The sequence below is a fragment of the Vidua macroura genome, chromosome 20 (genome assembly GCF_024509145.1).
Source record: "Vidua macroura isolate BioBank_ID:100142 chromosome 20, ASM2450914v1, whole genome shotgun sequence".
Lineage (NCBI taxonomy): Eukaryota > Metazoa > Chordata > Aves > Passeriformes > Viduidae > Vidua > Vidua macroura.
The window spans coordinates 8989223-9002016 of record NC_071590.1 but is presented as its reverse complement, the minus strand read 5'-3'; the positions used below and the strand labels follow the sequence as shown (position 1 = coordinate 9002016).

At 41.2% G+C, this 12794-nt stretch overlaps 1 protein-coding gene across 1 annotated transcript in view; it reads right to left on the bottom strand.

Annotated features, from left to right (window-relative positions):
* The window catches only part of MED13 (mediator complex subunit 13), a 51605-nt gene that overhangs the window by 28120 nt on the left and 10691 nt on the right, over positions 1–12794 (bottom strand). The window contains exon 3 of the mRNA XM_053995333.1: positions 11362–11530. Coding sequence (XP_053851308.1) covers positions 11362–11530 — 169 coding nt within the window. The remainder of the gene's footprint in view (positions 1–11361; positions 11531–12794) is intronic.

Here is a 12794-nt window from a genome sequence, read left to right as displayed (position 1 = left end):
CTCAGTTATAGTGGCTACAAGTTATCCCAGGTGTCTGCCAGATTGATGCACTCCAGCAGGAAAAGAGCAGATGTTTAAAAGCAGAAGATGCTGCTCATTTGGACCTTAAATTAGGTCCAACATCACGGCCAGAGAAGGACCAAGGTCAAAGAGAACCTGAGAAGAACTTCATAAAGTGCTGGTGAGAAAATAAATCTTCCTTTGTAAGGAGGGAGCAGCAAAACCCTGCTCAGTCTCAGGGAAAAAAGGGATCAAGCCACAGGAAACACTGATTTTAGCCAGTCAAAAAGCAGATATTGGAGAGGATTTTTGCATAATCCCATGGAAAAGACACTCCATGAACTACTGCAGCCAAAAAAGGAATGCAACACCACTGTGTCCCAAAAATACAACCTGATCCCACCAGCCAGTGCCCAGCATGGCATGAAGGCCCTGGGACATTCGTGTTCCTTAGGCTAAAAGCCAGGTTGGCATTCCTGGGAAAGCCACAGACAGCTCCAGGGCAGGGAGAACCCACGGGCACCAGAACACATTAAAACACAACCTGCACAGCTGCAGGTACTGGGAATATTTTAGAGCCATTTCCAAGATGTTTTTTTCCCAGAGGGAAACAGTGGCATGGGGAACAGCAAAGGGAAAGAAATGTTTCTGGAATTGGCACAGTCCATTCAATCCATGGAAATGGAGATGGGTGGGTTCACTCTCACCCCCAAGCCTCAGAGTCAGGGAGGAGAAAGGTGGAACAGGTGGAACAAAGATTTAAAATTGAGGTCCAAAACTATCCAAAAAGGATGAGAGAACCCTCAGAGTCTCATGGAGGAGCAGGAAGAGCAGCACATTTTTATTCCAGCACCTTAAAGCAGGAGTTGCAGTGACCCCACTGAGGAGCTGCTCTGAGGGAGAACAGTTCTCCAGCTTTGCTCAGGGGCAAAAAAGGCAAGATGTGGATGAATTATGAACTGCTTCCTAACAGCTGAAACCCACACTGCTGAGGAATGCCAGGAAAGTTACATTTAAAAATGCAGTGAGGATGGAGCTGAGCATCTTGGTGATGCCTTCAAGTGTAACAGAACGTGGCCAGGACACACCACTAAATTCCAGTATGGAAATCTGATTGAACTGTAATCCTTATGCAAATGGTGGAAGACTGATTTTCCAACTGAATTCTATTTTCCAAACCATATTGGATGTTTTAGGGTGAAGGAGGTGGCAGTGCCTTGGCTCCCTGTGACAGACATGATTCAGAAGCTCAGTATCAGCAAGATAAAACTTAAAAATAAAAGCACATATTCCCTATATACACTTTAAATGCAATTAAGCTTCACCTCTTGTAAACACCCAATTGTTAGCCAGATAAAGGGCAAACAATCACAGCATAATCTGATGGAATTCAGATAAACCAAGACAAAGGGAGGCATCAGCATGATAACAGAAGCATTTCAATTCATCACACTGCAAAACCAGTCCTAAGGAGGAGCAAGGAAAACTCAAGGTCACCATGCAAAAGCCAAATCCAAAAATACAAACAAGGAAAAAAGAGCCCAAATCAGATCTCTTTTCGCCCCCAACTCAGCAGGGGAGAGGTTTCCAACAAAATAATCCAAGGAGTGAGCACCCAGTGCTGCCACTGCCATTGTTCCCAGCTCTGCCTCCATGACATGGAGAGAGGATCCACTGCCACAATTCATCCTGGAAAACCCAAATATCACCCGATTTCCACTAATCCTGGCTATAAATGTAAGTGTTGAACAGCAGAACAATGCACAGCACCGGGGGGTTTTCTTTTAGAGGTGCAGCAGAGTTCTGGCCAGGAGGATAATATGTTTCACATGAGAAATACACAGCAAAAAAGGGAGTCTGGGAACTCGGGATAAGGGAAACAGATCCCACCCGGGACACAAAGTATCCCCTGGAAGCACCAGTGTGCTTTAAAACAAAGGTTAACCTGAAAGGCAAAATTAACACTTCAAGGACTCAAATGCAGTTTGCTTCTTCTGAGCCAGTTGTGCTCAGAAACTGCTTCCTCACATTTAAATTATTTCAGGTCACAGAACTTAAGAAATAGCAATGCATGTGGAAATAATCACAAGAAATATAAATAAAGAATCCTAATTAAAATAGGAAAAAAAAAAAAATCAAAACCACAGGGAAGCTCTTTGGAGGGAGTGGAGAAAAGGAGGAAGGAACACGAAGAACCAGAGCTCTACAGAACTGGATGCCCCCACACAAATTATTGTATGGGCTTAGCAAGAAACTCTACAAACATGCAGGCTTCTTATTATTGTTTTGTTTAAATTAATACATTTGAACATCCTCCAACTCTTTAAGTTTCTAGAGCATGGCTGCCAGTGCACAGCCTCAGCTTGGGAAGAATATTCCAAACTTTACCATAATCTAATTAAAAAAAAACCCAAAAAGTGGGTGTGTATATATATATATATATATACACCCACCACTTATCTAAGTCCTCCTCTAATCTCCTCAATAACTCACCTCACCTTTTTAGCCAAAAATCCTAATCAAGCAAAAAGTCTGCCACGTATCACTTTGGGGTAAATAGGCAAATTATCTTTACAATTCAGTCAAGGACACAGTAACAGAATCAGGCTGGTGGTTTCCTGCCTGCTAACGGAGAGTTCATCCTATTTTTATTTGCAGACTATTTTAGGTAGCTCAGAAGATCACTGGTAATTTGTGCAGAGCATCTCAGCACTCAAATATGAAAAAAAACCCCTACACCTCAACACTTTGAAATTTTATTCTGCATGAAGAGGGAATCAGTGATGTCCTTAAGGTCAGATATAGAATAAAAAAAAAATTCTGTTGCTAAAGTCAGCACTGATAACCTCTCTTTTTAGTACTTTTACCACTACCATCATGTATTGTTGAATATACTTTTATTCAGAAGGTTCTGAAAACAAAATCCTAATTCTCAAAAAAAACTCTTTTTGTCCTACCTTGAACATCAAGTTGCTCCATTAATATTTCTAATTAATTTCACTGAAGTACTAATCACAGAATTTAGGTATCAATAATCCCGTTCCCAACTGATTTCTGAGTAGAGATATGAAGTGCCATCAGAACAAGGATCCTTTATGACTTTTTGATCTGAACACACCAGAATTCAATTAGATTGAGGTCCAATGCTGAAAGCAACTTTAAAAACAAATACAAAATAAAATAAGAATGAGACTCCTTGGGAATAATGCTTTTTGAAGCAACCTTAAGTCCTCATCTACACTCCATTAAAATACATTTGTGTAAAACCATTTGATTCCCCCATGCTCCCTCTTCACTCTAATCACACAAAACAAAGATGTTTTCGTTTCAGAGACAAAGGATTATGATTTTATGGAGGGGAAAAAAAAAGAAGCTGCTGTGGATAAATCCAATACAATTTCTACTTCTACCTTTTTAAGAATAACTGAAGGGTAGGAGGGGAAACCACACTAAAATCCACATCTACAGGAGGTTTCCATTAGCAAATCTGAAAATATCTTCTTGATAAAAAGGTAATTAGGTCTGGTTTTGTCTCCACATTAGGACTTCTGTAGAGCTTTAGATCTTCAAAGTGCTTCCCAACCATTGGCTGCATTAGGACCCCACTAACCCACACTCAGATCACCTCCTCATGACAGCACCAGCACAAGGAAGGCTCCAACTAAAAGCACATTTTAATAGTAAATTTAAAAAAAAAAAAAAAATCCAAATGTTTCAGCTGAAAGAGAAAATGTTTGTTTTATGTAATTACTATCTCCTGTTTTCCTAGCTTGTCTTTGTGAATTACTTCTGAGTTGAAGTGGGAGCACCTTATGCTGCCAAAGCGCTGCTAACCCAACCAAAATATTTACAGAATCCTTCTCAAGTGCAGCCCGTGCCTGCCCCTCCCTGCACAGGGAGCTCAGGCTGCAGAGTGCAGCTCCTGCCCCAGCACTGATGCTCAGCCCACTGCTGACCCCACCCCTGACCCTTCCAGCAGGGCACACTCACCTGCCTCAGGAGCACAAAGACACCACTGAGCTCAGGCCCTAATTAATTCATTAACTTGCACCATTCTTTCAGTCAGTAATAAAATGATTGCCAAAAAATTGGTACATCTTGGCCAGTGTGGGGCATTTTCTTTCAGTCAGTAATAAAATGATTGCCAAAAAAATTGGTACATCTTGGCCAGTGTGGGGCATTTTCCCCAAGGATCAATCCCAGGACTGGCTGACAAGAATGGAGAGTTCCCAACCCTCAGCTTCTTCCAAGAGCTGTCCTTCACCACTGGGTGCCACTGAAATAAATTCAAAGCATCAAAGAACCTCCTTTTGAAAATCTGATCGTTCCCTTCCATAATAAATTCCTGGGATGGAGAACACAGTCTTACAATTAAATTGGATCTTTTGGAAATTAAATTTATAAGGAAAAAAAGTTTAAGGTGACACACACCCCCCATGAAGCCCTAAGCCCCTTCCCTTCCTGTTTTTCATTTTCTTTTCCTTTTAGCCTGGGAAGCTGGGATACAACAGAACAGTTCTTTGGGATCACTCACACTTCCAGCTGCAGCTGGAACACCACAGGTACTGAGGAGAAGTTTCTTCTCCACCTCCCTCCCACCTTTGCTGCTGCAATTCCCACTCCCCATCCACAATCCTGAATTGCCAAACTCCCCAGTCTTAATTCTGAGCAGGAAATTCAGTGCCTGTGCTGTGATCAGCAAAACAGGAAATAAGTAGAACACTAAAACCAGTGCAGTGAACCTCAGCAAATGCACAGCTACATTTTCCAGGGAGCTGCACGTTCTGTACCAGAAATGAAGGATCCAGAGCTGGAATTCCTGCTGCTCCTCTCTCTGGACACAGCCATGGAGCAGAGATGTTCTTCCAAGCATCCCTGAGTAACTCCCCATGGCCAGGCAGGGAAATACAGCAGAAAGCTGATTTTGATGATAACACAAAGCAGAAAAACATAGCTAATAGCAAAGTAGAAAAAACCCTTCCAGTTCAAAGCACATCATTAATGACTCCTGTCAAAAGGCTCTCCAAAGCATTCTTTGTGGCTGAGGATGTTTTGATTTGACTTAGACCTGAGAGTTAAAAATATTTATTTATTCCATAACTGAGTTATGTGCACTAAAACAAACAAATGTAGCAAGCAATCTGTATTCCAGAATAAGCCACAGTTGCCTTAGACTGCCACACTTTAAATTAACTTCATTATTAACAGGCTTAGCTTCATCCCAATAAAACCAATTTTACTTTTATACACAGCAAAACTCCAGCATGATTCTTTTAAAGGAAGCAAACTGATTTTTTCAGAAGGCAGCAAGAAGTTTATATATGCACACAAAGGTATATATTTTTCCAGATACAGTTATAAACAATAGTTCAAAGAGTTTGCTCACATTCCTGTATTTCAGAACTTAAATGAGACTAATAAACCTGTCACCTTGTATTTTAGCATCCTTTAATTTGAGGCTGCAAATCTCAATTATCTGAACTTGAGGGAAATATATGTGTGCTGTAAAGAATAAAGATCCAGAACATATTTGGGAAAAGGATAACAGCTCTAAACATCCCTGTGTTCCAAAGCCAGGGGAACAGCTTTCCCTGTATTGCTCTTTCCCATCCTGAAACATTTACAAACATCTTGTTAAGCCAGATTTTTTCAAAGTTCAAAATGGAAATGCATTATAAAATTATCATTTAACAAAATCTGAAGTATCTGTATGGCTTTTGTATTAGTTTATTGTTCAGTGAACAAAAAGAGCAGATTTATACTTGAAAGCTAAAAACCCAGAGCCATGTCATTTTTTCCTTTTTCCTGATGAACCAACTACCAGTGTAATTTAAGCTAAATAAGAGAAAACTGCTTTGTGATGTAAAGTGCTAAATTTGTCTGCTTGTAGTCTCTGTAGCAACCCAATATTCCAAAGAGACAATCATGTGATCAATGCTCTCAGCTCCTGCTGTTTATCCTGCACTGTCCTACTTACAGCAGCTCTCAATTCCAGCTGTCTACAGCAAAAGGAAAAACATCACCTGCTCTCCTGCCGGGACATGATGCCAGAACAGCCTCATTAGAGCTGCTGTAAAAAAATGTTGACATTGTTTGATTTCAAGATTAACATAGGGAGAAAATTTACACTGCAAAGAGCTGAGCAGCCTTAATAGAAAATATTCCAGCACTATCACTTGGATTCAGACTAAATAGACAGAAATAAACCCAAAACCTGTGGGTGAACCTTGTTTTAGTAGTTAACTCTCTCAAGTATGAAGGAATTTTTGAGCTTTAGCACCCAAAAATCTTGTTCTGTTCCTTAATAATAATAATTCCCAACAGCATCCCAGGGGATCAAGAAGTAAAGTTCTCTGTTCCTGAGGAAAGATGGCCATGGGAACTGGGAGCAGGGCAGCAAACAGGGAGAAATGTGGGTTAAAAGCAGCATTCCCTTTGTCTGAAGGGCAGTGAAGACCAGACAGGCAGGAGCTGATCCCACCCATGCTGTCCAGTGCCAATACAGACATTTCTGATGGCACACCAGGGCCATTCCCAGGGCCCAAATTTAAAAAATACCCCCCAAACTCACACTGCAGCCATGGCCATCCCAATTCCAGCCTGCAGGGCTGCCACCAGGCTTGCACCAAACTCAGGAATCACACCCAGAGTGCCACTTCTTCCTCATGGCAAGATGAGGTAGAGAAAAAAAAAAAAAATCCCTCTCCAGAACTATGATAAGCACACCTTCAAAACAAGATAACTACGTGTACAAAGGTTTAAAATAAAGCCAAATCGATATTCTGGAATATTCTTCAGCAGTCACTTCCCATGAAGTTATATACTTATTATTTTCTATTTCCATGGGAAATAAATGGTGGCCTGGCATTCCAAAATCCTGAACCCACACTTGTGGTAAACAGAATTACCCTGAAACCTGTGCAGCAAGTTATGATAACCTTATCACTGATGAATTTCCAAGTGGCTTGTGGGGTGGTTTTTGCATTTTTTGTTTTGGGTGTGTGGTGTTTTTTGTCTGGTGTTTTTTCACCATTTTTAAGTGAACTCGTCAGACACAAGTTCTGCTTTGCCACCCACTGCAACTGGCTGCATTATTTCCCAATTACAAGGAAAAAAAAGAAAGCAACCATACAAGTAATATAGCAGCTTTTAGCATTCTAGACTTCTAGCTGTCTATCAGATCCACCCACAAATTCAGGATTACTCAATTGTTTGCTTACTGCTATTTCAATTGTGTTAAAGTTTAGCAAGTTGTAATTATTACCAAAAACTCCAAGAGATGTCCCTCACATAAACACTTGGTACTTCATTAGGAATGTCATATTTGATCTATTTAATTTGTTTCTAAAATAGTATTTAATCTGACAGCTTTCCTAATTATATTTATTCCAGGTATACCCCAGTAATGAGCAAGAGGAACAGTCTCATCCAAAGGCAGTTATTGAAGCAATCCAACCAGCACAGTGGGATGGAACAGATCACACTCTCCATCTCACATTTATGAGGGGATTTTGGAATAAAACATACACAACCACATCCCTGAAAGCAGTAACAAAACAACTGGTTGGAAAGGAAAAAAAGAGAATTACAGTCCTATTTGTCAAATTTTAATTTAGTGTAGTCATTTCAACCACATTAATGAGCTTCTGTAGTCTCCAAGTGTCCAAAACAGGTTGTGACAAATACAGAGACAATGATTTTTTTTTGTTTGTTTAGTTGCAGCAAAGATCTTCAGCAATATCCTCTCTGTGGTTTTTTATTCATCTGGAAAACTGAAATCACCCACTTAAAAATGGGCAACAAGACCCCAGCACACACAGCCTGCTTCAGGGAGCTGCTCCATCCCTGCCCTGTCTACAAACAAGAGTGGAAGCAGCAGACTTGAAACCCTCAGAGAGTCTCCCCAGGCAGGGTAATGGTGAACTATAACACTAACTTCTCTTCTTTTAAGTTTCATACTAAATAATCAGCCTCTCATCCAGCTACACTTCCTCCACCTTTCACACTTTCAGTATCCAGATCCAAACTCATAATCCTATCTATAACCACTTTCAAATCATTAAAAAAATGTTTCCTATAATCTCAAAGAATCTCTAGCCTAAAAAAAAAAAAAAACTTAAAAAAAATCAATTACTAAATAGTTTCATTAATCTTTAACCCTAAAGTTTTTGCTCATAACTACTGTTCTTAGGAACCTTATTTAAAAATGAGTTTAAAAATCCACCAATTAAAATTTAAACTACAACCAAACTCTACCTAAATAAGACAGTTACAAGTCTATGAACTTGTTCTCAGAGATCAGATTTCAGCCCATCCATGAGTGTCTCACTTTGCTCACTTTGAGCTGGGCAGCAGCAGGGGAGGGAGGCAAGAGCAGGTCACGGCTGTTACCTCGCAGCACGTGACTGCACAACGCAAACAGCTGAGGGGTTACTGCTCCCACAGCAAAAAATTTAACAGATCTCATATAATAGAGGTTAGTTTAATAAGTTTATTTGTTTAGGAGTCACATCATTAAAGAGTGAACACTCAGAATTATCTCATTCTGACTTCCCTGGTCGTCTGCTCACACGCCACACCGGCGTCGATTATGAACGTTCAGGACTTTCCTTTTAAAATTAAAATGCACAATGACATGGACTTTTTATTTTAATATAACCTTCCACAAGGAGAAAAAGCCCACCAGAGCAAGAGACAGGAAGGCAGGGCTGCTGGAGGAGCTGTTATCACAGCCCAACACCTATTAGAAATCACAGCCTCCCTCCTGGCTGCTGCGCCACCACCGCCGGCTATTGTTGGGAGAGCAGAGCCCAGAAAATCTCCCCTTCTGGAAGCACATGCTTTTAAACAGAACTGGGAAAAATCCAGATGGGATCAGCTTCAAATGAAAGAAACAGCTCTATTTGCACATCCTTCAAAGGGACAGACAGGGACAGAGTGGGGCTGAGGTCCTGCAGCTCGCTCCGCCACAGCCCCAGAAAGCCCAGGGGAAGGAGTCACCTCCACACCAAGGGCACTGCCTGCTCCATTTCCAGCCAAATTCCTTGAAACTAAAGGTTTCCAGCAAGAACAACCAACCTGATTGATATCTGCAGCTGTAGAACACAGGGAACAAGTCTCTAGAGTGGCTGGCCAAGCCTCAAAGTGCAGGGTGAGATAAATTATGATCCAAAGCACACTGGTAGCAAACTTCACATCCCCAGGATACCAAATTACCTCAAATTACACAGGCATAGGAATTCCTTCCCAGGGTTTCTGAACTTTAATGCAAAGAACAGTCCCAAAGACAGCAGAGTAATATGGGATGAAAGACAAAAATACAGCTTCAAAGCTGATTCTTAAGATCTGTGCATCAATACTCACAAACACAAGAGGGGCTGTTGGTGGTTTAATTTGGTTTTTAATTAAGTCAGCCACATCTACAAAAAAGCTTAAAACTTTGTATAGATTTGGCTGATTAAATGGATCCTAAGGAGTGAAAAATATGCAGAAGTTGTATTAAGGTTTAGTTTTTGTTAGTTTTAGAGCAGCTGTCTGGTAGGAAATGTATCAGCACCCCAGGTGCAACATTCAGAGCTTTGTGCAGGCTGGCTGCAAGTCCCTTTATGTGGGGTTTGCTGCAGTGTCACATTTAACTTTGGCCATGAGAAAATGGTCCTTTTACTACAAAAGTGTTCCAGACTTTGGAGCTACAGAGGGGGCACCACAAAGCACCCATGGCAGTGTTTGGTTTTCTCCCACAAGCCTGAACTGACCCCTCTGAAGAGCCCAACTTTCCTGAGAGCAGAGATTATCCCCATTCTAGATACTCCTAGGAGGGATGAGCCAAATTTGCCACGAGAGCACACATCTGTTCACCATTCCCCCACTTCATTCCATAAAAGCCAGTGCTCAGAGCATCACATGGTATTGAGCTATCTGGTAGGAAATACTGAAATTTCTCAACAATAAAATATCTTACACAGATCTGTCAAAGCTATTTACATTTTTTTCCTGTCGTTCTGGGCTACATATGATGAAATTGTGTGAGTAAGCACACAGTTCCTTCAGTTATTTTCATCAAGCATGCTGACATTCTGACCTTCTTCAAAAAAGAATCAGAGCCTCCAAATTAAACAAACACTGCTATTTTATTTTAAAAGCTTTCATCAGCTTTTCCAGCTGCTCTAGAGAGCTTTATAGAATTACTCTACGAGAATCCAGGACATAACTAATGCTAGTTTAAAATGGCAATTTGGTCAACCAGTTCCTCAAAGGAGGAAAGCCCAGCCTGTGCCAACACAATATTGGCCAAAACAGTTAAAAGTAAACTCTTTACTCTTGATTTATAGCAGAAAAAAATGGATGGACAAGGACACCCCAGAGAGGAAACATTTGCCCTGACCAGGGTGGAGAAAGAAATGCCTGGAACTAAAGGACAAGTTTATACATAAATTAAAAGCAGCAGTTCACAACTACTAATAGAAACACACACAAACATGTGCTTCTGCTTCTTTTGCTCCAAAACAGCTTCTAAATTTCTTTCAAGTTTAAATTTATTGCAGAAGATGCCAACAATGGCCAACTCCACACCCAACAAGCAAAGCCACTGATCTCAAAATTCCCTGCATGCAAGATTTAACACATACATAGACACACACACACACAAAAAAAAAAAAAAAAAGCCACACAAAAAATCCCATCATCTAAGCTTTAAATTACTTTGGATTTTAAAAGCTGATTTGGGAACAGCGATTAAACTTGTTCCAGCTAACCTAGTTTTTATTCATTTCATTATTTATTGCTAGGCAACATAGACCGTGTCAAACCACGTTAGAACCATGAGAAGAAGTCCTTCCAATTTAGATCAAAAATTCTCTCCTTGCCCTCCTCCCCCCCAGCATGGAGGCCACATGGATTCTTTTAAGAGCAGCATTCCCAGACACCATCCTTTTTCTGACCAGGAGCTGACATTCCAAACTCTCAGCATCTCCCATGGGATGCAATTTATCCAAAGCTCAGGTGGGAGCTCCCTCTGAGGAGTCTTTCTTTGGTGTTAGCAAGCAGAACTAGTTCCAGTCACCTGCAGGTCCAGGGCAGGTGTCTCTTCATTGAGGTATCTTTTTCTTCCTTTCTGGAAGACTCTGCCTTCTTTCCCAACACCCATTATCCATGGGTACCAGCACAGAAGGGATTGTTTACCATTACTTCCTTTCTTCATAAGAAAGTTCTCAAGAACTCCATAAAAGCAGCAAGATAAGAAAGAGCAGAGACCTGGGCTCCAGGATAAATCATCCACAGGAGATTCTTAATCAAACCCTTCTTCTAGCACAATGAATAAACCCTCCAACTTCTTCAAGAGAGCAAAATAAAGCCTCCTACCTCTTGTTGATGGGTTTCTCATCCTTCTCGTAAGGCTTCACGAACCATTTGCCGATGCGCACGAAGTTCCTGTTCATCAGACACCTCTCCAGCAGGTTGTGAACAGCTTTGAACAGCAGAGTGCGGCACTCGTAGGACAGCCCGTTCTCCCAAACCCCATCTTCCTCTTCTGCAAGGCACAGGGGAAACAGAAATCACCTTTCAATTCCAGCCTGTCATTTCACACATATCACAATACCCTTTTCTCTCCCACAAGCTTTTAAGAGATATTCACAGCCTAACATGCAACCAAAACCAGCCTGTAATGTTCAGATAACTCTGCTTACTTTGTGATGGGACTGCTAAAAGTGATCAGCTGTAAAAATATCTCATCCCCCACAGGGAAAGAAGATTCACCAGTTATTTGTACACAAAAGGAAGCAAGTAGCAGCAGCACGTTATGCATTGCAGCCTGCAAGAGCACTGTGTGATCTGTCTGCGAGGTGGCTCATGTTTTGGGGAGTCTGCATTACTCATCCTGCAGAATTGGTGACAATTAGGCTTAAAAATGAAAAAGCCAGACTTAATATATCCTGGTGGCTTTGAGTAGCACTGACTGAAGAAAGCCAGGAACAAAAGTCAGCAATCAACTGACTCTCAGTGATAAACAATTTGCTAGAGATGATGAAAAATGCTCAGATTCAGAATATTGGTAAGAGCAACACGATTCTCTCCCCACAAGACTCAAAACTGCCATTTTTCTTTTTAATTCAACATTAAAAATGAAGATATTTAAGCAGCCTAGCCCTGCTTTCTGATGTACCCAGAGAGAAAAATCAGCAAGACAATGCCCAGTTCCTTCCAATGGGATTCTGAAGTCAAACACTGGCATCTTCTGTGCCCCACAAATCAAACACAGGCACGGAATCCAACTTGCACAAGCCAAGTTGATGTGCCAAATGGAAAAGCAAGATTTATGACAAGAAACTGAAACTTCTTCCACCACTCTGGCTCCTGCTCAGTGTTTGAACAGGGTCTAGAGGCCCTCAAAGCACAAACACTGGTCCAAAGAGCTGCACTGGCACTACAATTCCCTTACCCAGGTAAAACAAGGGACATCTGAAAGTTCCTGGGTGTCTCCCAGGACACATCTGCTATCATTCATCCCCAGCAACACTAATAGCAGGATAAGAATACAATAAAGCTTGAGATACTGTCCTTAAATCACTGGCAATCAGATCTTACCTTTATGGCTCTAATTCCTCGTATTCTGTGGTTTACATCTATCCTGGTCTCCTTGGACTAACCTAGCAGAGTTACTTTTCAAATGCCAATGTTTTTATACTCCAGGCAGCAGCAGAGACAAGAAGTTTGTCTGACATAGATAAGGAGACATATTTTTACTCCAGTCTCTGGACAGTCATGGAACAATTTAGGTCGGAGGGGAGCTGTGG